At 34.6% G+C, this 22,121-nt stretch overlaps 1 protein-coding gene and 1 pseudogene across 1 annotated transcript in view; both read left to right on the forward strand.

The window, feature by feature from the left end:
• The first annotated feature begins 294 nt into the window (after positions 1-294).
• Positions 295-4,914, forward strand: LOC120176342 (annotated as a pseudogene).
• Positions 4,915-9,589: 4,675 nt separating this feature from the next.
• The window catches only part of LOC120176351 (probable calcium-binding protein CML29), a 31,060-nt gene continuing 18,528 nt past the window's right edge, over positions 9,590-22,121 (forward strand). The window contains exon 1 of the mRNA XM_039182795.1: positions 9,590-10,095. Within this exon, the coding sequence (XP_039038726.1) occupies positions 9,613-10,095 (483 nt within the window). The 5' untranslated portion in view covers positions 9,590-9,612. The remainder of the gene's footprint in view (positions 10,096-22,121) is intronic.

Raw genomic sequence — 22,121 nt, forward strand, 5'->3', positions numbered from 1 at the left:
TTAACATTGTTTTATTACAAATTAATAATATTAGTAATTGTAACATAATTTTTCGAACTTTAGTGATGAAAAGAGAAATTTATGAAACTTTTGGTGACCGTTGATATAATTTACTCTCCAAAATTAATGTTTTCCACGTGGCACCGCGTATAATCTCTTTACCTTTCTCTCTCAATCGCGACGGCGTTTACCGGTCTCTCTGTCCTTCCATTTTAGATTCTTTTTTCTTTTTCTCTCGCTCTCTTCAAGTCGGCTCCTTTGCGCTCCAATATTTCTCTCCAATTTCCCCTTGAAAATTGCGAAAAAGAAGAAGAGAAAGTTACGTTTTCCTTCTAAATTCACATTTTGGAAACCCTAGATTACTTCAATTAGAGATTTTAGATGGATTTGGCTCCACATGCATCATTTACCTCGATTCCTTAGTTATAGAAGCTCAATGAGTTCGAAGGGCGGCCGAGAAGCCGATACTCGAGCGCCGCAATGCAGCGAAGCACATTGACTATGATGCAGCTTCGTTTTCTTCGTCTCTCGATGATTCCTCTTCTTCTCTAATCGCGATCGCTCGATTTGTCCGAAAAACCAGCTTCCGTATCCAAGGAACCGACGCGAGTTCGACCTTATTTGCCGACCTTGGGTCTTTCCGGCCTGAAGATTTTTTAATTCCAGCTGCCGCTTGGGAGGCCCGTAAATTCGATCGTCGTCGTTGGATGTTCTGGGTCCAAATTGAACCGCTGGATAGTCCTAAGGAAGAGACATACAAGATAAAAGATGACACTCAAATAGTAGTCTCTGAATTAGCTGAGAGGGGTTTGGCTACTGATTTGACCAAGGATGACTCGCCGGAGTTAAAGTTAAATGAGTGCTGCCGTGCCGATAGAAAATTGTTAGATGTTGCTACTACAACTGAGTTGAAGTCAAACGCATCTTGGGCTTCGAATGTTTCCGATGGCGGAGGGAGTAATGGAATTAAAGGGACTAGACCACCGGTTATAAAGCCGCCTCCGGTGATGAAGCTACCGGTAGTCGATAACGCGTGCTCAACTTAGGATCTGTTTAGGGATTTTGCCCCCGAAGGTGATAAAGGGTGTATGGCTCCAGTTCAATTACGATCATATTCCGATGAAGAAGAAGTTAAAGGAGAGGAGGGTGGGGGTAATGAAGAAAATTCTGAGGAGGAGAGTTTAATGAGATTTGGTGAGACTGCAGCGCTTTCCGAATCTTGTTTGTTTACAACTTCAAATGATGACGATTCATCAAGTTCTACGACAGAGCCTACGTCAACTATTTCCCCTAATGGTAGGTTCAAAAGAACAATCACTTATTGGGAGAAAGGTGAGCTTCTGGGGCGTGGATAATTTGGGTCAGTTTTCGAAGGGATTTCTGAGTAAGTGATGAAATAATGCCTTTCATATGTCGTCCAACTTCATTTCCGGGTTGGTTAAATGCTTCTAGGTAGTTATTTTAAAAAAATGTTAATTATCTTTTGATGTGTGGCTTGCAACCTATTTTGGGAACCGCCTTAAGTGCAACAATCATCATGTTTTCACTTGGGGCGGCACTCTTTTAGAGATTAGGAAGCATCTAAGGGTGAGAGTTATTCTTAGTGTTGGTTAAGCATCTAGAGAAGCGCATTGCAATAGGATCTTTGAGATATGGCGTAAATTGTTGAGATTTTGGATTATCTAAGGCTCTAGCCTCTAAGCTATTTTTTGGCTTCAGTTTTCAGAGACAGCAGGAATATCTGTTAGTACTATTTCCAAAATTGCAGGGAAAAGCCTATTTTATCCTATTAGCATTTAATTTATCATCTACTTGTCTAATGGATTATGTCTTGCTGTTATTTTTGAAAGAGTTGTTTTCCGTTTTGCAATGCTTCACTAATTATTTATTTAATTCATTTCCTTGTAGCGATGGATTCTTTTTTGCCGTGAAGGAAGTTTCATTGCTTGATCAAGGAAGTCAGGGGAAACAAAGTATTATCCGACTTGAACATGTAAGTCAAACTTTGTCTTTTAATTCCTTAAATGTTCATTTTCTTGAAATATCCATCTTCTTCTTGTCTCTGTCTGATTTAATTTCTTTATTCCCTTTCTTTTCCAGGAGATTTCTCTTTTAAGTCAGTTTGAACATGAAAACATAGTTCAGTATTATGGCACAGCTAAGGTACAAATTTATTACATTTAACTTGGCAATAGACCTTGTAATTTTGCATATTTATTGTCTAATGTTTTCTTTTGATTTTGTGGTCTTTGCAGGATGACTCCAAATTATACATCTTTCTTGAGCTTGTAACCAAAGGCTCTCTTTTAAACCTATATCTGAGGTATCATCTCAGAGATTCTCAAGTCTCTGCATATACAAGGCAGATTCTGCATGGATTGGAGTATCTTCATGACCGAAATGTGATTCACAGGTAAGTCAAAGCGACTGTATGTTACTGTGCAATTATCTATGTACCACTTAAAACTTCTGTTTTTTTCCTCTAGCCAAATATGAAAAATGATATAAACATCTCTTCACTGAACCAATAGAAGTTTTCAATCCTTATTTCTATTGGGACCTGTCTGTCTGCATAAATAATGTATCTTCTTGGAAGACATTTGGAGTCAATAATGTGATGTAGTTTGATCATAGAAGTTTTTCTCAGCATTTTACTTATTATATTGTATTTATTTTTCCATTATGTTTAAGGTTGGGTGTCAGCTTTAACTCTGTTCTCTTTCCTGATGTGGCATCTGTTATAGTTATGAGTTATGACATTGAAAATAAAAGTGCTTTTACAATCTTCTACGTAAGTCATCAGACACTTTGAATATTCTGCTCTCAAGGCTCATTTACTTGTTTGGTGATACAGGGATATTAAGTGTGCAAACATATTGGTGGATGCAAGTGGATCGGTAAAGCTTGCAGATTTTGGGCTGGCAAAGGTTTTTATCCACCAATCCTAAGATTTTAGTCTTGTTTCTTTTTTTTAGCTTTTAAGATTGTCAAATCAACAGTAGTGGTGATATTGGTGTTGGTGCATGTTTTCAGGCAAACAAGTTGAATGATGTTAAATCATGTAAAGGGACATCATTCTGGATGGCCCCCGAGGTTTGTCTCTCTCTTCTTTCCTTTCAGAAGTGATAACCCGTTATAGCTGTTTAATTTGTGTATAATATCAATTTCTTTTGTATTAGAGATACTGCTTGGGCAGGGTTGGCACACTGCGTGCCCCCCCTCTTTTTTCCTTTCTCTTTCCCCACTAAGAATGGGTAAAATTACCCCGCAGAAACTGTAAAGTTATAAATTAATAAAATGGCAAACCTTCACCCCCCACACTCAAAATTTTTAATTCAATAATGACATACATTCTTGAGATCTTTGCCCCTGTGCTTGAGATCTTTCGCTGTGTAGCAAGGTATACTGATTCACGAGTATGACAAAGAAATGATGACATACATTCTTAGTAAATATTTCTCTTCTATATAAGAGTACTGTAGGTATTCAGGTTATCAGAATACTTAATCATGAAAAGAATGATGACCTTCTTTGCAGATATATCTGTATAGTGGACAAAAGGTGTAAATCACTCTTGCCTATCCATCATATTTTTTCTGAGGCTTCATTCATTGCCTGGATCTTAATATTTAGCTTAGAATGAACATTTCTTTTATCTTTTAGGTCACCAGTAAACTAGCAAAGTAGTATTTGTTTATGCAATTTTCATTGACTGGTAGCTAATACTTGATAATGGCAGTTCTCCCTTTCTGAAACACTGTTGGCCCCTTCTTAAACCATACCTGAATTCTTAAGTTCCTAGTAGGATGGGTTCCAGACTTCCAGTACATTTTTCTCTATAAGCACATTGTTTTTGTTGCCCTTGCTGCAGTAGTAGTAATATATTTTGCGACACAGAGTAACAGACTAACAGTGATGACAAGTCTTCCTGCATTCTGATTATCGACTGTTGTATAGGTTGTCAATCAGAAGGGTCATGGATATGGACTTCCTGCTGATATATGGAGCCTTGGTTGTACTGTGTTGGAGATGTTAACTCGTCAGATTCCATACCATTATTTGGAATGCGTATGTACCTCTTCTTCCTGGTGCAAGCATTAGTTTTGCTTATTATAAGTTAATGTAAAATTAAAATGAAATTAAAATGGAGAGATAAAAAGAGATTCTGAAAATTTCCTGATACGAACATTCGTTTCATATAATTTCCTCCTATAAGAGCTATGCAGAAGTGTTATTGTTGATTTTAGTTTTGATGCTGTCCGTTCTCGTGCAATTGTTGCGTCTTTAATGACATCTTTGGTGTATACTGAAACAGATGCAAGCATTGTTTAGAATTGGCAGAGGTGAACCACCAGCAGTTCCCGATTCTTTGTCCAAAGATGCACGAGATTTTATCTTACAATGCTTACAAGTCAATCCTGGTGCTCGCCCAACTGCTGCTGTACTATTACATCATCCATTTGTAAAGAGGATTCTTCCAACACACTCAGGCTCAGCCTCTCCTCGTATTGGTCGCCGGTTTTGAATGTTCAACCTTGAAACTAAATTGCAACAAGTGATCAGGTAAACAATACATGTTCCCCTCATCATATGTTTATATCTCTGCATTTATCACAACATATTAGCTATATATCATATCCTAAGATGCATGAAAAATATCCTTTTAACAATGGGTACATTTTTGTTATCTGTTTAGCTTCATTGAGAACTTTATTATCGTATTTGTGTGCAGAAAGTTACGCATTGACGGAGTTCGGTTGGTTTTAGGTTTTACATGGATGTTTTTGGTTTTGCATGAAGCCAGCTCGGTCCATCACGAGGTAGAAGACAAATTTGCCTCCTTAAGTTAAGCTCCAATATTGCTACCTTTAGTTTTTCCCCTAGAGACTCAAAGAGTCTGAAATCTGGTAAGCTAAAAACAATTCTGAAGCATTGACTAAGGCCTAATGGCATTGACATAGATCTAAATCTCCATGATGTAGAGAGCAGAACTGCGCTTGCTGTTAAATTGTTGTGTCATAATTTTGTAAGGCCTGGGATTGATTTAGCCCTTCTTTTTTAAAAAAAAGTTTTTGTATTTTTTTTGGGTTTATGGGTGAAGCATTAGCTATAGGAGAATTTACAGTAACAATTATACATCTTTGTATATATGTATCTCATTATTGATGAAAAATAATTAATTCTAGTTTGTTCATGTATTGAATATATTTATTGTTGAGCTTATATAACAAATTGGTTTATGTTGAGTAGAGAGATAATGAAGTTAGTTTTGAGTAAAATTTTGCATCATATAAATTCTTATTTAAAATTTCAGAATCAAATAGGTGCGAAATTTGATTATAGGATTTTTAATTTAGTTAAAATGTCTCCTTAATGTAGATGTTTATTTGATTGAGATATTATTATTTTTTGAATGAAAACTCGTAGGCCTCATTAAAAACCCCTTCTAAATCTAGTAAGGGGAAAAGAGTGTCCAAAATATATTAATCAAATATCAATGACATCGTTTTTAACATTCTGAGCAATGATGTCAGGACAAACCGACTCAAAAAACAAAGAACCACTTGAATTTAAAGCCCAGCTTGCTAATGCATGAGCAACCTGATTACATTCTCTAGGAGTATACAAAATACAAAAACGAGGATGAGCCATAAAAATAGTACGAGCCTCTTGAACATACACCCCGAGGATAGAAATATTTGTAGAAGTTTGTGTAATCTTATGGACGAGCATCAAGGAATCAGTTTCAAACTGAACATCAGACCATCTCATATCACAAGCCATTCTAAGACCAGCGAGTAAAGCATATAGTTTTGCAAAACCCGCCTCAAAACATCCAATAAAAGACTAGGCCAAACCACCACAAACCTGTCCACACTTATCAAGAGCAACAACTCTAATTGCAGACAGTCGGTGCTCCGCAACAAAGGCACCATCAACATTCACTTTGATAACCCCCTCCAAAGGTGGAGTCCATCGTATAGCAGAATTTACAGACCGTTGTGTATTCATTCCCACACTAATAGCCCTTAAATATTCCTGATGTAGTATCTTTGCATTATTCACCAAGAGCCACGCTGGTTGCAACCTGTCAGAATGAACAAAGGAGTTTCGATTATTCCAGACATTCCACAGAATTACCAAAAAACCAGCAAAAACATCAATTCCTAGAATGAAGAATACTTCCTCCATCTATAATAAAGGACTATCCATAGTACTAAAAAATACAGAATGAGGCATATCTGCTAGACGTAAAGCCTCCAAAGTTACAGGACAACCCCTAATGACATGTATAATAGTCTCCTCCCCATTAGAACACATAGGACAAATTCCATCACCAAAACCAACACTTTTAAGCCGACTACCCACAGGTGCAATAACTAGATCTAACTGAGTAGATACCCGAATCATGGTTAACCCAAACAATAACATCTTCAGCACAAGGTGCAATAGGAACAGAAATAATCTGCATAGCATATTCCTTAAAAATCAACCTATAAATCAAAGATTCATTCCAAACATTAGAACCATCAATCATATATAAGATCAGAACAATAAAGAGGATTAAGATCAGAGTCAGAATAACTCCCTATGAGAGCAACAGCTTTTGAACCACCCCAGATATCATGGTGAACCTGTTTATTTCTTCGTATACCAATACGCCAAGAAAGACCCCCGCGCATCTAGGGATGGCAAAAAAACCCGAACCCGACGGGGAAAACCGAAAACCGAATTAAACGGGTCAGGTTCGGGGATGATAAATGGGGACGGGGACGGGGAAAATCCATTTATTTTAAACGGGGACGGGTTTGGTAATCCCCGCCCCGATTACCCGATTACTCGCCCCGATTACCCGCCCGATACCCGACCCGATAAATATTAAAAATAATTATTTATATATATATATATAATATTAATAAATTTAATTTAAATAAAAAAATATATATTTATATATTTAATTTAAATATATATATATATACTCGGCCCGATTCTCAGCCCAATACCCGACCCAATACCCGGCCCAATACCCGTTTAAATAACCGTTTATGCTAAACGGGGATACCCGTTTCCCCGCGGTTTTCCCCGATTACCCGATGGGGATCCCCGTTTAAATCCCCGCTGTTTTTTAAACGGGGACGGGTACCGGTTTTTTAAACGGGGACGGGGACGGGGGGACCAATACCCGGCCCGAAACCGGCCCGTTGCCATCCCTACACGTATCTCTTGCAATGTATGGTATAAACCTTTCCAAGCATAAGAACTTCTATCCTTTAGAGTAGCATGAAGCATATCACCGTGGGGAAAATATTTAGCACAAAATACTCGAGCCACCAAACTCTCTGGATCTTTAATAAAGCGCCATAACTGTTTGCATAATAAAGCCAAATTGAAACTATGCAAGTCCCGAAATCCCATCCCACCTTCTCTTTTGGGTTTGCACATTGTTTTCCAAGCAACTATTGGCCAACCACGCCTATTAGCATCACCTGACCACCAGTAGCGCCTCATATTACTCACCAAATCCTGAACTAAACAATCAGGAAGCCGATAGCAAGACATAATATACTATGGAAGAGCTTGGGCTACAGTTTTAAGAAATACCTCACGACCTCCAAATGAAAGTAGATGTTTCGTCTACGCGTCAATTCTCTTTGAAACCTTTTCTTTCAAATATTCAAATGTATTTGTCTTATTCTTTCCAATGTGAAGAGGCATACCAAGGTAGTGTCTTATTCTTTAATTGATATATTAAGTGTTAAATTAAGATGACATTTCATCTAGAAATTTATTTATTTAGTCTATTGAATATGAATTAATTAATTTTATAAATTTGTCTTATTATTGAAGTTTACGAGATATGTGTTGTTTTATAATTGATGGATTTTAATTGCATTATCGTCGTGATATGTGAACTAATTTATGATTCAATTTTTAACTTTTTTCTTTCTATCACATGTACTTGCACGTGTTTATTTTTTTATTTAATACTTATTTTTATTTTATATAAAAATAATTTAAATATATAAATGTAAAATATTTTAATATTAAATAATTAAATAATAATTTGAATATTTTTATAATATTAAATTTGATAATTGAACTTGTACAATATTGATATTTTATAGTCTATTAGTTTTGATAATTAAAACTTCAAACTAAAAAGTTTAATTTTTATTTTATGAACTTAACTTTTTTTAATTTAACTTTTTTTTAAAGTTAAGTTTATGTAAACATTCAAATTATAAAAGTTAAATTTATATACCTAATAAATAAAAAAAAGTAAAGTATTAAGTTAATTTTAAAATTATATTTAAATACTAAAATATATACCTCGTTATAGGAATAAAAACGAAAATAAAATTTAAAAAAAATACTAATTTAATAACAATACTGTAAACCCAACAAAACAGAATATAATTAATCAAAAACCTCAATTACAGACTTACCTATGTCAAACCTTAATGTTGGAACTAATTTATTTGTAATCATTTTGTCTAATACTGCAATGGATAGCTAGTTATCATGTTGTACGTTACTTTTGGGGTGGAGTTGCATGCATTTATTTTTTCTCCTTTAGGGTCCAAATCTTTTGTGCTCTTTGGGACTGGCATTTAAAAAAGACAGGATTACAAGTGACAGTCGAGTAATAAAATAAAGGGAGACGGCATGAAAATATTATAACCTTCATGCATGGAAATTCAACTATTAGCTATTAAAACAATTAACGACAGTTTTATTTGGTTTGTGTTATGGTTAGGCTGTGGATGAGTTTTGGTGGCTATGTAAGCCTGGAGATTGGTGGTGATGGAAGCTTTGACAGATGCAAGTCCTTAATTGAAGTTTTTAATTAATTAAATTTTGTTCTGCTGAGTTTACTGTTTTGTTATTAAGTTTGTAATTTTTTTCAGTTTCTGATTTCTGTCGTGTATTACATGTGGGTAGTTCTTAGATTTGTAATTGAGATTGGTTTAAGTTTGAAGACAGAAATTACAGTGTTTTTGGGACCATGGTGAGGATGGTAATTAAACAACTTCAGTGATAAATGAAGTATTGTTCTATCTAAAGATCATGAATTCGAAGAACTATATTTATAGGATGTGTGAATTTATTATCAATTGACTAATTTTTTTTTCCAATACTACCTTATAATTATCATATATTAATAAAAAAATTAAGTTATGGGACAGCTAGATATATGGATCTCAACATTTAAGCCCAGCGCATACAATATCTAGTGATGACATTACTATCAGGAATCTTTGCCAAGTTGAACGTAATGAATATTGGCACCGATCTTATCAAGAACCCTAGAAAGTAACAAGTGTCTAGAGTCTGGATACATGTATATATTACTATCAAGAATCTTGACCCCAAATACATATATATTAGTGTGGATGACATGCAACCAGACCACAAAATTTGCAGCATTAGGATAATTATCTACAAGCAGAAGAATCTGTCATCGATTTCACTTCAACTTTATGTAGACACAAAGGTGCCACCTTCCCCCAAAAAAGAATAAGTGATCACTTATCCTTTGCTCTCCACCGGTTATTTATAGGAAGAGGCGAGCAAGGAGGTTAGGCAAAGTTAAGTTGAATATATAGCACCATGGCTCAACTGGGATCGTCTCTGTCAGCAGAAACCGAGACGCTGAGCAATGTCCTGAGCCTAGTGGAGGCTTTCAGAGCATTCGATTCAGACAACGACGGTGCTATAAATGCCGCAGAGCTGGGCGGAATCCTGAGCTCGCTCGGCTACAACGCTAGCGAGCAAGACGTGAGGGCGATGATGCGGGAAGGAGACGGTGACAAGGACGGGTTGCTGAGCATGGAAGAGTTCCTTGAGATGAACACCAAGGACATGGTGCTCGGGGAGCTCGCCAATTCTCTCAAGACAGCTTCCCAGGCTATTGAGGTCCAAGGGGACGACGCTTTAACAGCCACGGAGCTGTATCAAGTTATGGGTAACCTTGGAATGCCTCAACATTCCCTTGAGGATTGCCAGTGTGTGGTGGCTTCCATGGATGCAGATGGTGATGGAGCTGTTACCTTGGAGGACTTCAAACTCATTCTTAATGCACTTTTAGATTAACCCAACTTAAGTTATATGTATCGACATGCACTAAAAAAAATTGGGTGCTTTCAAATTTCCATGCATGGGTACAAAGATCAGTCAAGAGATTAATATTTACTATTGCATGAAGTACTACATGTTGGTGTTTACCTTGATATAAATAGAAAGTAAATACAAAGTGGTCGTCCTTGTGATCTTTCATTCTCTTTAATCTAAGTTTTGATATCTTTTTTTCTTTTACAAGTTATACCTGCTTTTTTTATAAAAAAAAATCGAACTATGTTATTTTTAACTTAAAAATCATAAATGAACTCACTTACGTGATAAAAGAAAGTGTTACGTGATAAAAGAAAGTGTTTTTATCTCTACAGAACATGTACACGTTATCAATATCTAAAAAATATTTTAAACAAATTTTACCTTACAATCACACTAAATTATTAAAAAAAATCCATCGATAAACACGATTATATGCTGCAACATAAAATTTTCACTAAAGTCAAGAGATATTGAGCCTACTGATCCAAGAAAGAGATTACGGGCCTTTAGAATCCTGCTTGAGCTGGGTTTCAGAACAAGTTTCTTTCTTTCTTTCTTTCTTTTTTTAAAAAAAGAAGGAAACTTCATTCTCGTTTATGTCCAACGTCTCTAACTGTCCCCCAAAAAAACTTTCATAAATCTTACCATAATGCTAGCATGTTAGAAGTTAGAATCATTAAGAGGGTGATGTTTATATTAGCAGCTCAATCGATGGTGACATATGGAACCATGATGAAAACAGTTGGGAACTATCAATTGGACGCGTAGGTCCAAAATTCCATAAAATAATAGGGTAAATTTTACCATTGACTACTTAACTCTTTAACCATTTTACTTTTATCACCGATCTTTCAATTTTTTGAATCAGACTACCTAACTATTTTTTTATTAACCTAAGGTGATTACAAAGTAGTATTTGTTCTAGGTATTCTCAATTATTTGACAATAAACGTCCAAACACCCTTTCCATCAATGATGCTTGAACCCGTAACTTCTAAGAACAACAACGATTCTTTTAACCACTGATGTAAGTTGGTTCTTGCTACCTAACTAGTTAATTGTTGTCAATCAAGCTATAACAGTTAACAATCGACGGAAATATTGATGTGACAGTTAAAAAATTAGCATAATTATATATTTAGTCTTTAATATCTATATATTCTATCAATTTGATCCTAATTTAAATTTAATTTAATAAATTAATTATCCAATCAAGATCTAACATGTGTCAGCATATGATCATGACACGTGTCGCTAGTGACATTTGTCACCACCTCATTTGATATTTTTTTATTAATTTTATTTTATTTAATTAAATAAATTTTCTAACTAATCAAATGGTGACATATGTTGTAACACCCCACCCATTTTGAGTACGGGATGTAATATTATTAGTATCTCCCATGATATAAGCATGAATACACAATATAACCTCGTATAGAAATTTGACACAATACATCAGAAAAAAGGGGTATTAACTGTGTACTGACTTTAAAATTTTAAATTTCAAAATATGGAGCTCCCATTACTATGATAATTTACACAAAAAAAAATCCAAAGAGTTATGGTGTCTATCCCAATACATTACATAACCACAAAATACCCAGATTAACTTTGCAAACATACATAGATGCAAAGCCCAACAAAAGAAATTAGAACTATACTCTGGCAAGCAGTTCTGGGATTCCACGGAGATAGTGCACCTAAATTGAGTGTCTACTCCTATTTACCTGAGAGGAAACATTTAAAGAATGAACTACCAGAGCCTAGTAATAAACAATTATTCCTGGATTTCATATATTATAAATAAGTAACGTAGAAATTATGTAGTCATTGGAAACTTATGAAATATCTTTTTGCAATTTTCATACAAACACAAAATAGTAAGAGATCCATAGAAAGTACTCAAATTTCTCATCGGAGATCCCTTGCGAGTCACCCAAAAATTATTATGATTGAGTGTTCTTGTGTGAGTCACTCTAATTCTTTTGGGCTCCCGTGCGAGTCACCCATAATGATTATGATTAGGTGCTCCTATGCGTGTCACTCTAATCCTTTGGGACTCTCGTGCGAGTCACCCAGAATGATTATGATTAGGTGCTTCCATGAGAGTCACTCTAATCTTTCGAGACTCCCGTGCAAGTTACCCGAAATAATTGTTCATACGATAATATGTATATATATAATATAGAGATTAAAACCACCTTTAAAATCCTTTTTATATTTTGTTCATTATGATACCTTATCAGTGCTAATCTTCCTTTTACTCGCTATCAATTTACTTTCAGCATTTTTTAAAACCTTTAGTTCAATAATATTAGTACTAATATGAGGGTATCAATACTACACTTAACGGGTATCGATACTTAGATGGGTACCAATATCATCATGGCATTCTGGAATTTCTTAGATTCCCAACTCTTTATAGAGTATCAATACATGAAACTTTGGTATTGATACTCACCCATTAATATCAATACTCAGTACTTTAGTATCGATGCCACCATGATATTTTCACCTAGATTCTCTAGAAATGTCTATGGTATTGATACTGTTCTAATACTATCATTATTCGAACCCAAATTTTTGCTTTTGGAGAGCTTGAAACGTTGCTAAATTTCTCATTTACTATCGAGAAACATCTATTTTAGCTAACCTTTGTCTATTTATAACACACGAAACATAAGGAATAAAAGTTTATTACCTTTAACCAAAAGTTATGGATGAAAGATCCTTCATTCAATCTGTAACACCCTACACTAGTACGACACACAGTCGCCTGATGAGAGCGTCACACAGAAGCACTGGAGTGGCTAACCAAAATTTTCTTTATCATATTCAATGGAAAAACATTCATTAATAATTACTTGTGATAAAATAGACAATAAATTTCATACAAAACAATTTACAATTGGGAGCTCCCAAGGATACAAAAAAAAAATCAAATGTATCAACCTTGAATTTAAAACAAGTTATGAATCGATTATACAAAAATAAGGGTTACAAATATACATGCCCTCTAAGAAGAAATAGAGACGTACTCTGCTATGAAAATCTGGGTTTGGATCTAACCGACGCAAAAGTTCTTCAAGTGATCCACCTAAGAATTTGCGTAAGGAAACAAATTCCAAAAGTTGAGCTAACTAGCCCAGTGCCACACTAACAATTAAACCATGCTAACAGGGGTTCATTTATAACATGCTCATACTTCTTGTAACATCCGCAATATCGGGTTAGTGACCAAATTGTAAAGTTTCAGAATTTGGTGACTAAAGTAGAAGAATGAAATAGTTAAATGATTATTGGATATATATGATGAAGGTTATTTAGTAATTATTAAAGGAAATAAAGGGCAAAAGGGTCAATTGACCAAGAGATGAATTAAAAATGGGATTGGTAAGGATAAATACACGTGGAAAGGGAAAGAATTCTCCAGAGTTCTCTTCTCCTTTCTTCTTCTTCTTCACGTGGAAGCCAAGAGCAAAGGTAAGTTTGATTTAGCTGTTGATTTCTTGAAAGTTTTAAGTTGGATTTGAGTCTTTGGGGGTTATATAAGCTTAAGGAAAGCTTATATAAGTTTAAAACACCAAAGAGAGAGAATTAGAAAGGAATTTCTATTAAGGGTTTATAAATGAACTTTTATTATAAAAAGGTTTTTGAAGTTCCAAGGATGAATTTGACTTGTCAAGGGTTTAATTAAGAAGTTAGAAACAATAGAATTGATTATGGAACATGTTGAAAATTTAGTGTAATTCTTTAATTATATATGGAGAATAGGATTTTGATGTTAAGGAGGTGATTAATGAATATAAATGAGTTTGAATATGTGTATGTGAGTTGAGAACATGATAGGGGATGAAAGATGAAGCATTTGAGTGGATTTGAGTAGATTTTTGGGATTAAAATTGAATTCTAAGCTATGTGCATCGATGCACATTCAAGGTGCACCGATGCATCAAGGGTAAATCTCTAGAAATTGTTCAGTGTGTATCGATGCACAGGGAGTGCATCGATGCACCCATTAAAATGGAAACATCGAATGCAATTGGTGCATCGATGCATAAGGAGTGCATCGATGCATCCCCTAAAATACAAACATCGAATGGGATTTATGCACCGATGCATAGATAGTGCATCGATGCACCCGTCTAGGGATGCATCGATACATGGGGTAGTACATCGATGCATGCTTCTATTAAAAGTTGAAAATAGCTTTCTTTTTATCCTTTGGAGTGATAGTTTAGAATATATCAATTGGATATTGATATGTATCAATGTATGATTATGTAGATATCGAACACGAACAAGTTTCAAAACGATCATCAAGTTAAGATTCGATCGAAAGAAAGGAAAAAATCACAAAAGTGGATTGGAACTTAGTGAGGCTCAGGTGAGTGCATATGCATTAGTATATGATGTGTGTGGAAAAGACTCGCGATGCGTCTACTTCCAACATTTGATTACATGATTTTATGAATATTAATATGGGTGATATGATTATTATTTATGCATGAATATAGTCATAGGTGTTATATGTGAACATGTGAATTATATGAAAAGTGATATGAATTATATGAAAAGAAGCTATATGTCTACATGTATATGTGAAAGAAGCTATGAGCTTATATATACAGGTGATATGAAAATGTATATGTGAAATAATATAAGTGAAAATGCCCATGTTATGTGTAAAGAGAGCTAGAGGTATAGTTGGCTTGCCAAGAGTTGAGGGAACATTTACAGGGTCTTGTGAGACACATATGTGATCCATTGAAATATGTATATGGTTCTTAAGGAGTGGTCCTTCGGGACAAATACAATACATAGGTCCTTCGGGACAAAATTCATAGCCCCTAGTGGGACCCCATACGAGCTATGGTGACAGCATAGTGCACAACCTCAATAGACTCACATATCTACAGTTCTCACAGATGTACATGGGATAACAAAGAGATAATAATAAACATAGATATTACATGTAAAGTATATGCTTTTGTGATATGAATTGTATTATATGATTGATAAGATGATGTGTATATATGTACATTTGATTACATGAAATGCTATATTGTTTTGTGTGATAGCATGATATGATATGTTCATGCATGATTAAGTAGTTAAAGTTACTTTAATGTGTTCAATGCCTCACTAAGTCATAGACATAGCGTGTGAGTGTTTCACACGTAGGTTCTGGAAAGCAAGAAGAGAAGTTTAGAGGAGCAAGACGGGTCAGCATTTTCCTTACAACGTTTCATATCAGAAAATAAATAATTTAAATGTGTTTGGTTAATCTGAACATAGTTGGCATGTACTAATTGATTGAGCTGAATATGCTCTGATCGAATTTGGTTATTTTAGTCAATGTGACACCCCAGACTCGTATTCGGGTCGGATACGGGTTGAGGGTGTTACATTTAATGGTATCAGAGCTACGGTTTAACCGATTCTCGGCATAAACTAAAGTCCAAAGTGTCATAAAATGTGTACATGCCAACACAGAGTAATATATATATATATATATATCTGATCTGATAGTGTAAGGAGTATGTTGTCTTGCTAATATAATAAAATTAGTTTAATATAGTAGAAATCTGATTATGAGAATTTCAAAGAAAGCGAGGGGGTGAATCTGATGGTTGTAGCAATTCACCTGCCCTGGCCAGACAGGAGGAAGAGCGGACACCTCAGGAAGTGCCTAATAAGATCAAAGGTTGATTTCATAAAGTTGAAATCATATTAGAATAGTGAAAGAAGATCATTATTGTTTTGAATCGGAAAAGCGATAAGGATTAGTTTTGTTAGTATGTGGATAAGATAGAATATGGTGAACAAGTGTCACTATAAAAATGTTAAAAAGATCGAATGACGTGGTGAGTACTTATAGAAGAACTCAATGATAAGTGCATTAGTGACAAGTGTATAAGATGTATAAAGTCAGAGCTTATGAGTTGAAACGAAGTGATAATATTGAGCATAAACAAGAGTATGTTTATGATAAGAGTTTGCAGTTAAGATGGAAAAAGTTAGCGTTGGCTAACCAGAGTACGTGATAAAAATGTACTGAAATTATAAGAATATAATATATTGTCATGATATGATAACCAAATATGAAATGGATTTGGATACAATTATATATTTGGAACATGATAATTTGGTATAGTAAAGGAAATAAGGATTTAGATATTTGAGTAAAGTTGAGGATTGATAAGAAGAGTTTGAGAATGTGTATATCGATGATCAAATTATAAGACACATGAAGTTAGAATGTTGAGTTTGAGCAAAAGAAATTTCAGGATGTATGAGAATAGAGGTAAAATTGATAAGTTGAGTAAGCAAATTTTGAGATAATTTCGATTGGAAAGGATGTATATGATTGGTAGAATAGGGCTTGTGCCCTAGATTGAACAGAAGTTATTATCTACCTGTCAGAGTAAAGGTGCTAGAGTTATAAGATTGGAGGAAAGATAAAGTTGAGTTAATCAAATATGATATGAATCTGGATGTGGTTATGTATTTTGATCATACAGATATGGTGTAGGCAAAGAGATAAGCATTGGTATGTTTTAAAAAGTGGCTTTAAAGAAGAAAATACAAATACAAGAGATGATAAAGAATAAAGTTCTGTATAAGAAATAGGGATATCAAAGTTATGAGGATGCAATGAAGATTGTTACACAGAGATGAGTATAGGTGATAAGACAAGAGTATGTGAACAGGAAAGGAAAGATATGATTTGTGTATAAGGAATAAATAAAGGAAGAATGGAATAAAGAAATTAAAGGGATTGAGTTAAAGGATCAGATACGATAAAGGTTATATGGAATGTAGATGATAATTTTGATATAGAAGTAAGAAAAGTGTGCAAGGTGATGTGAATAGATTCTTTAAAAGTGTATGTTGAATCATATTTAAAGAAGATTTAAGGTCGTGTTTTTGGTTAAATGATGATGAAAAACGAATTTGGTTATTATTATAAGGTAGTTAGAGATGGATTTAGGTTGTTGATTGATGAAAATGGATTGAAGTTACTGGTTGCGGTTTAAATGATAAGTGACATGATATGAATATATATATATATAAAGGAAAAAGGTAATTGAAAAGCTAAAGGATTGAAAAGTAAGTTTCTGATAATGACAAGAAAGATTAATTAAATGAAGCAACATGAGAACTTTAGAAGATATGTTTCTATCAAGATGTCCAGTGAAAATTCGAGGACGAATTTTCTTAAAAAGGAGGGGAGATTTGTAACATCCGCAATACCGGGTTAGTGACCAAATTGTAAAGTTTCAGAATTTGGTGACTAAAGTAGAAGAATGAAATAGTTAAATGATTATTGGATATATATGATGAAGGTTATTTAGTAATTATTAAAGGAAATAAAGGGCAAAAGGGTCAATTGACCAAGAAATGAATTAAAAATGGGATTGGTAAGGATAAATACACGTGGAAAAGGAGAGAATTCTCCAGAGTTCTCTTCTCCTTTCTTCTTCTTCTTCACGTGGAAGCCAAGAGCAAAAGTAAGTTTGATTTAGCTGTTGATTTCTTGAAAGTTTTAAGTTGGATTTGAGTCTTTGGGGTTATATAAGCTTAAGGAAAGCTTATATAAGTTTAAAACACCAAAGAGAGAGAATTAGAAAGGAATTTCTATTAAGGATTTATAAATGAACTTTTATTATAAAAAGGTTTTTGAAGTTACAAGGATGAATTTGACTTGTCAAGGGTTTAATTAAGAAGTTAGAAGCAATAGAATTGATTATGGAACATGTTGAAAATTTAGTGTAATTCTTTAATTACATATGGAGAATAGGATTTTGATGTTAAGGAGGTGATTAATGAATAGAAATGAGTTTGAATATGTGTATGTGAGTTGAGAACATGATAGGGGATGAAAGATGAAGCATTTGAGTGGATTTGAGTATATTTTTGGGGTTAAAATTGAATTTTGAGCTATGTGCATCGATGCACATTCAAGGTGCACCGATGCATCAAGGGTAAATCTCTAGAAATTATTCAGTGTGTATCGATGCACAGGGAGTGCATCGATGCACCCATTAAAATGGAAATATCGAATGCGATTGGTGCATCGATGCATAAGGAGTGCATCGATGCATCCCCTAAAATACAAACATCGAATGGGATTTATGCACCGATGCATAGATAGTGCATCGATGCACCCGTATAGGGATGCATCGATACATGGGGTAGTGCATCGATGCATGCTTCTATTAAAAGTTGAAAATAGCTTTTTTTTTTATCCTTTGGAGTGATTGTTTAGAATATATCAATTGGATACTGATATGTATTTGTTAGGATTTTCGGAAGCTCGAATCGACAACCGGAACGGTTTGCAAAGAGGGGTCGGAACGGTTTTGTGTTTAGGGAGTAAGGAGTAAGGAGATTGAAAGATAGAGAATTGAACAGCGATTTATAGTGGTTCGACTTTCTCAATCAAAGTCTACATCCACTACCTTAGCTCCTCACCAAGGATTTTCTAACAAATTCACTAATTTGTTCTTTCTTTTGAGGATAAAGAGTAACCTTACAAACTCCCTAGTTTTTTCGGGCTAAACTAGAACCTTTCCCTAGCTTTTACACGGGCTAAGCTAGAACCTTTCCCCTTTACAAAAGGATAAAAGATGTAAACAATAAAACCTCTCTAAGGTAGGTGTTTACAAGAATTAAGCTCACAAGAACAAAATATTTACAAGAGAAATATGAAATAAGAATGAAAAACTCTTCACTTGTGTTTGATTGCTTGGATAGTTGTTCTCTTACTTCTTCAAGTGTCCTTAGCTTGTATTTATAGCTTGGAATGTGTTTGAAGTCATATCTAGTCGTTGGGGATGTTTTGGAGCCGTTTGGGAATGATTTTTCTGCAAAAATAGGCTGCCCAGAATGGGGGGAATCGGTACCCCTTCATAGGGAATCGATACCCCTTTATAATATTCAAATATTATGACCGTTGGGCTGATGAACAGTGAGGGAATCGGTACCCCCTTGGGGGGAATCGGTTCCCCTTTTACATACTGGAATTTTTTAGCCTCGGGGTACTGTAAATTCAATTCAAGTCCAAAAACCATTTTGCCTTAAATTGTTATATCGAAACATAGTTCAACAGTATCAATGTATGATTATGTAGTTATCGAACACGAACAAGTTCCAGAACGATGATCAAGTTAAGATTCGATCGAAAGAAAGAAAGGAAAAAATCACAAAAGTGGATTGAAACTTAGTGAGGCTCAGGTGAGTGCATATGCATTAGTATATGATGTTTGTGGAAAAGACTCGCGATGAGTCTACTTCTAACATTTGATTACATGATTTTATGAATATTAATATGGGTGATATAATTATTATTTATGCATGAATATAGTCATAGGTGTTATATGTGAACATGTGAATTATATGAAAAGTGATATGAATTATATGAAAAGAAGATATATGTCTACATGTATATGTGAAAGAAGCTATGAACTTATATGAACATGTGATATGAAAATGTATATGTGAAATGATATAAGTGAAAATGTCAATGTTATGTGTAAAGAGAGCTAGAGGTATAGTTGGCATGCCAAAAGTCCAAGGTTCTACGTGGTTCTTTGGGACATATATGTATTCTTTGGAACATTTACAGGGTCTTGTGAGACACATATGTGATCCATTGAAATATGTATATGGTTCTTAAGGAGTGGTCCTTCGGGACAAATACAGTACATAGGTCATTCGGGACAAAATTCATAGCCCCTAGTGGGACCCCATACGAGTTGTGGTAATAGCATAGTGCACAACCTCAATAGACTCACATATCTACAGTTCTCACATATGTACATGGGCTAACAAAGAGATAATAATAAACATAGATATTACGTGTAAAGTATATGCTTTTGTAATATGAATTGTATTATATGATTGATAAGATGATGTGTATATGTGTACATTTGATTACATGAAATGCTATATTGTTTTGTGTGATAGCATGATATGATATGTTCATGCATGATTAAGTAGTTAAAGTTACTTTAATGTGTTTAATGCCTCACTAAGTCATAGACTTAGCGTGTGAGTGTTTCACATGTAGGTTCTGGAAAGCAAGAAGAGAAGTTTAGAGGAGCAAGACAGATCAACATTTTCCTTACAATGTTTCAAATCAAAAAATAAATAATTTAAATGTGTTTGGTTAATCTGAACATAGTTGGCATGTACTAATTGATTGAGCTGAATATGCTCTGATCGAATTTGGTTATTTTAGTCAATGTGACACCCCAGACTCGTATTCGGGTCGGATACGGGTTGAGGGTGTTACACATCTGATAAAAAAGTATAATGAATCTATTTAATCTCAATCATTAGCAAGTATCCTTGTGATACTCACTCTCTATGTTATGGTAGACATCATGGTGCAGCTGACAAATATCTGCATCTCAGAGCTCACACACCCTTTTAGTCTACTGAGGATGTGGCCCCCTGGAATTTCTGCATAAGACACCACACCCCAACTAGCCCACCCTTTGCGAGTGTCAGACCTTGCGCCCTAGCTAGTCAGTTTAAAGTGCCTTGCGCACTCTCTAAGGATATCCAGATTGATTTTATACTTCGACACCCGAAACTAAAGGAACTCAGGTATTCGATTAGTTTTCCGAGCATCAAACAATATTAGTCTTATTTATCCCCTACTTTATCCCTTTTCTACGTTTGATTTGGTGATATTATTGTTTCCACTTATAACCTTATTTGAGAGTAATTATAGATTTATTGGGAAACTCATTTCCAAATTACAAACCCCTGAAAATCCTTAACTTAAAATGTACGTTGGTACTGATACTGGCCTTTTAATATCGGTATTGATCTCTTAGTATCAATACTTTGCCTTAAGTATCGATACTTTACCTTATTATTTCATACTTTGAAAAGGAGTAGTATTGATACTCACCACCTAGTATCGATACTTCCAAGCTAGGGTACCTATACTAAACGGGGTATCGATACTAAATTTAGATTCGATGTTTTGAAAATAATCTCAGTATCGATACTTCTACCCTGGGTATCGATACTCCTATGAGTACCGATACCAAATTTAGCTTCGATATTTTTAAAAATTTCTCAGTATCGATACTCCCATTCAAACTAAGCCAATTTTACACTTCTTGAAGAACAATATCGGTACTGTAAGAACATTATCGATACTCCTGCTCGAAAATGGCTTACTTAGGCTCAAAATTTACTCCCAAATTCATCCACATTGCTACAATGAGGTTCCCAATTATTATTAATGTCTTATTTGATCAATAAGAGTCATAAATAAGGCTTCAAAACAAGCTTAAAACATAAGACATTGAATCTACCATTAACATGCTCATCAAGCTTATTCTTCAACTTTCATGTTATCTAACACTTCTAGTGACCCCCAAGAAGTATGAAGAAGATGTAAGTGTGGTTACCTTGTATTCTTGGCTAAATGAAAAGCCCCCAATTCACTCAAGAGGTGCTTTCACTTTTCTTTGAGCTTTTGAGCTTTCTCCCACTTCTTTCACAATTCAAGGGTAAGAAAAGAAATTCTAAGTGAACTAAGTGATGGAAATAAGGATTGAAACATTTCCTAGAACTTAAACCTATTAAAACAACTTAGAATCCAAGATTTCTCTTAAACCTCCCAAAAAAGCCCATTTTGGAAACTCAATAAAAAATTGCAATATGGAGCTCAATTTAAAGCTTAAAAGATGATAATTTGCATTCTTACCATAGATCAACCAACTAGAGTTGGAATGCTTAAAAATCTCTACTTGAGAAAGGAAGAATAAGAGAAGAAAATGGAAGGAAGAAGAATAAGAGTTGGTGAGATATTCGGGGGTTAGTTTAGGTGACCTGATATAAGAATAAGGGAAAAGTTTTCAGCTTAAAACAAAAATGGGTAAACTACACTTTAGGTCCATACACTTTCAAGCTCATACAAATATTAACACCTTTTATAAATCTTTTGGCACAACTCAGCCCAATTCCAACAAAAC

Source organism: Hibiscus syriacus, unplaced genomic scaffold (genome assembly GCF_006381635.1).
Source record: "Hibiscus syriacus cultivar Baekdansim isolate YM2019G1 unplaced genomic scaffold, ASM638163v2 tig00112236_pilon, whole genome shotgun sequence".
Taxonomy (NCBI): domain Eukaryota; kingdom Viridiplantae; phylum Streptophyta; class Magnoliopsida; order Malvales; family Malvaceae; genus Hibiscus; species Hibiscus syriacus.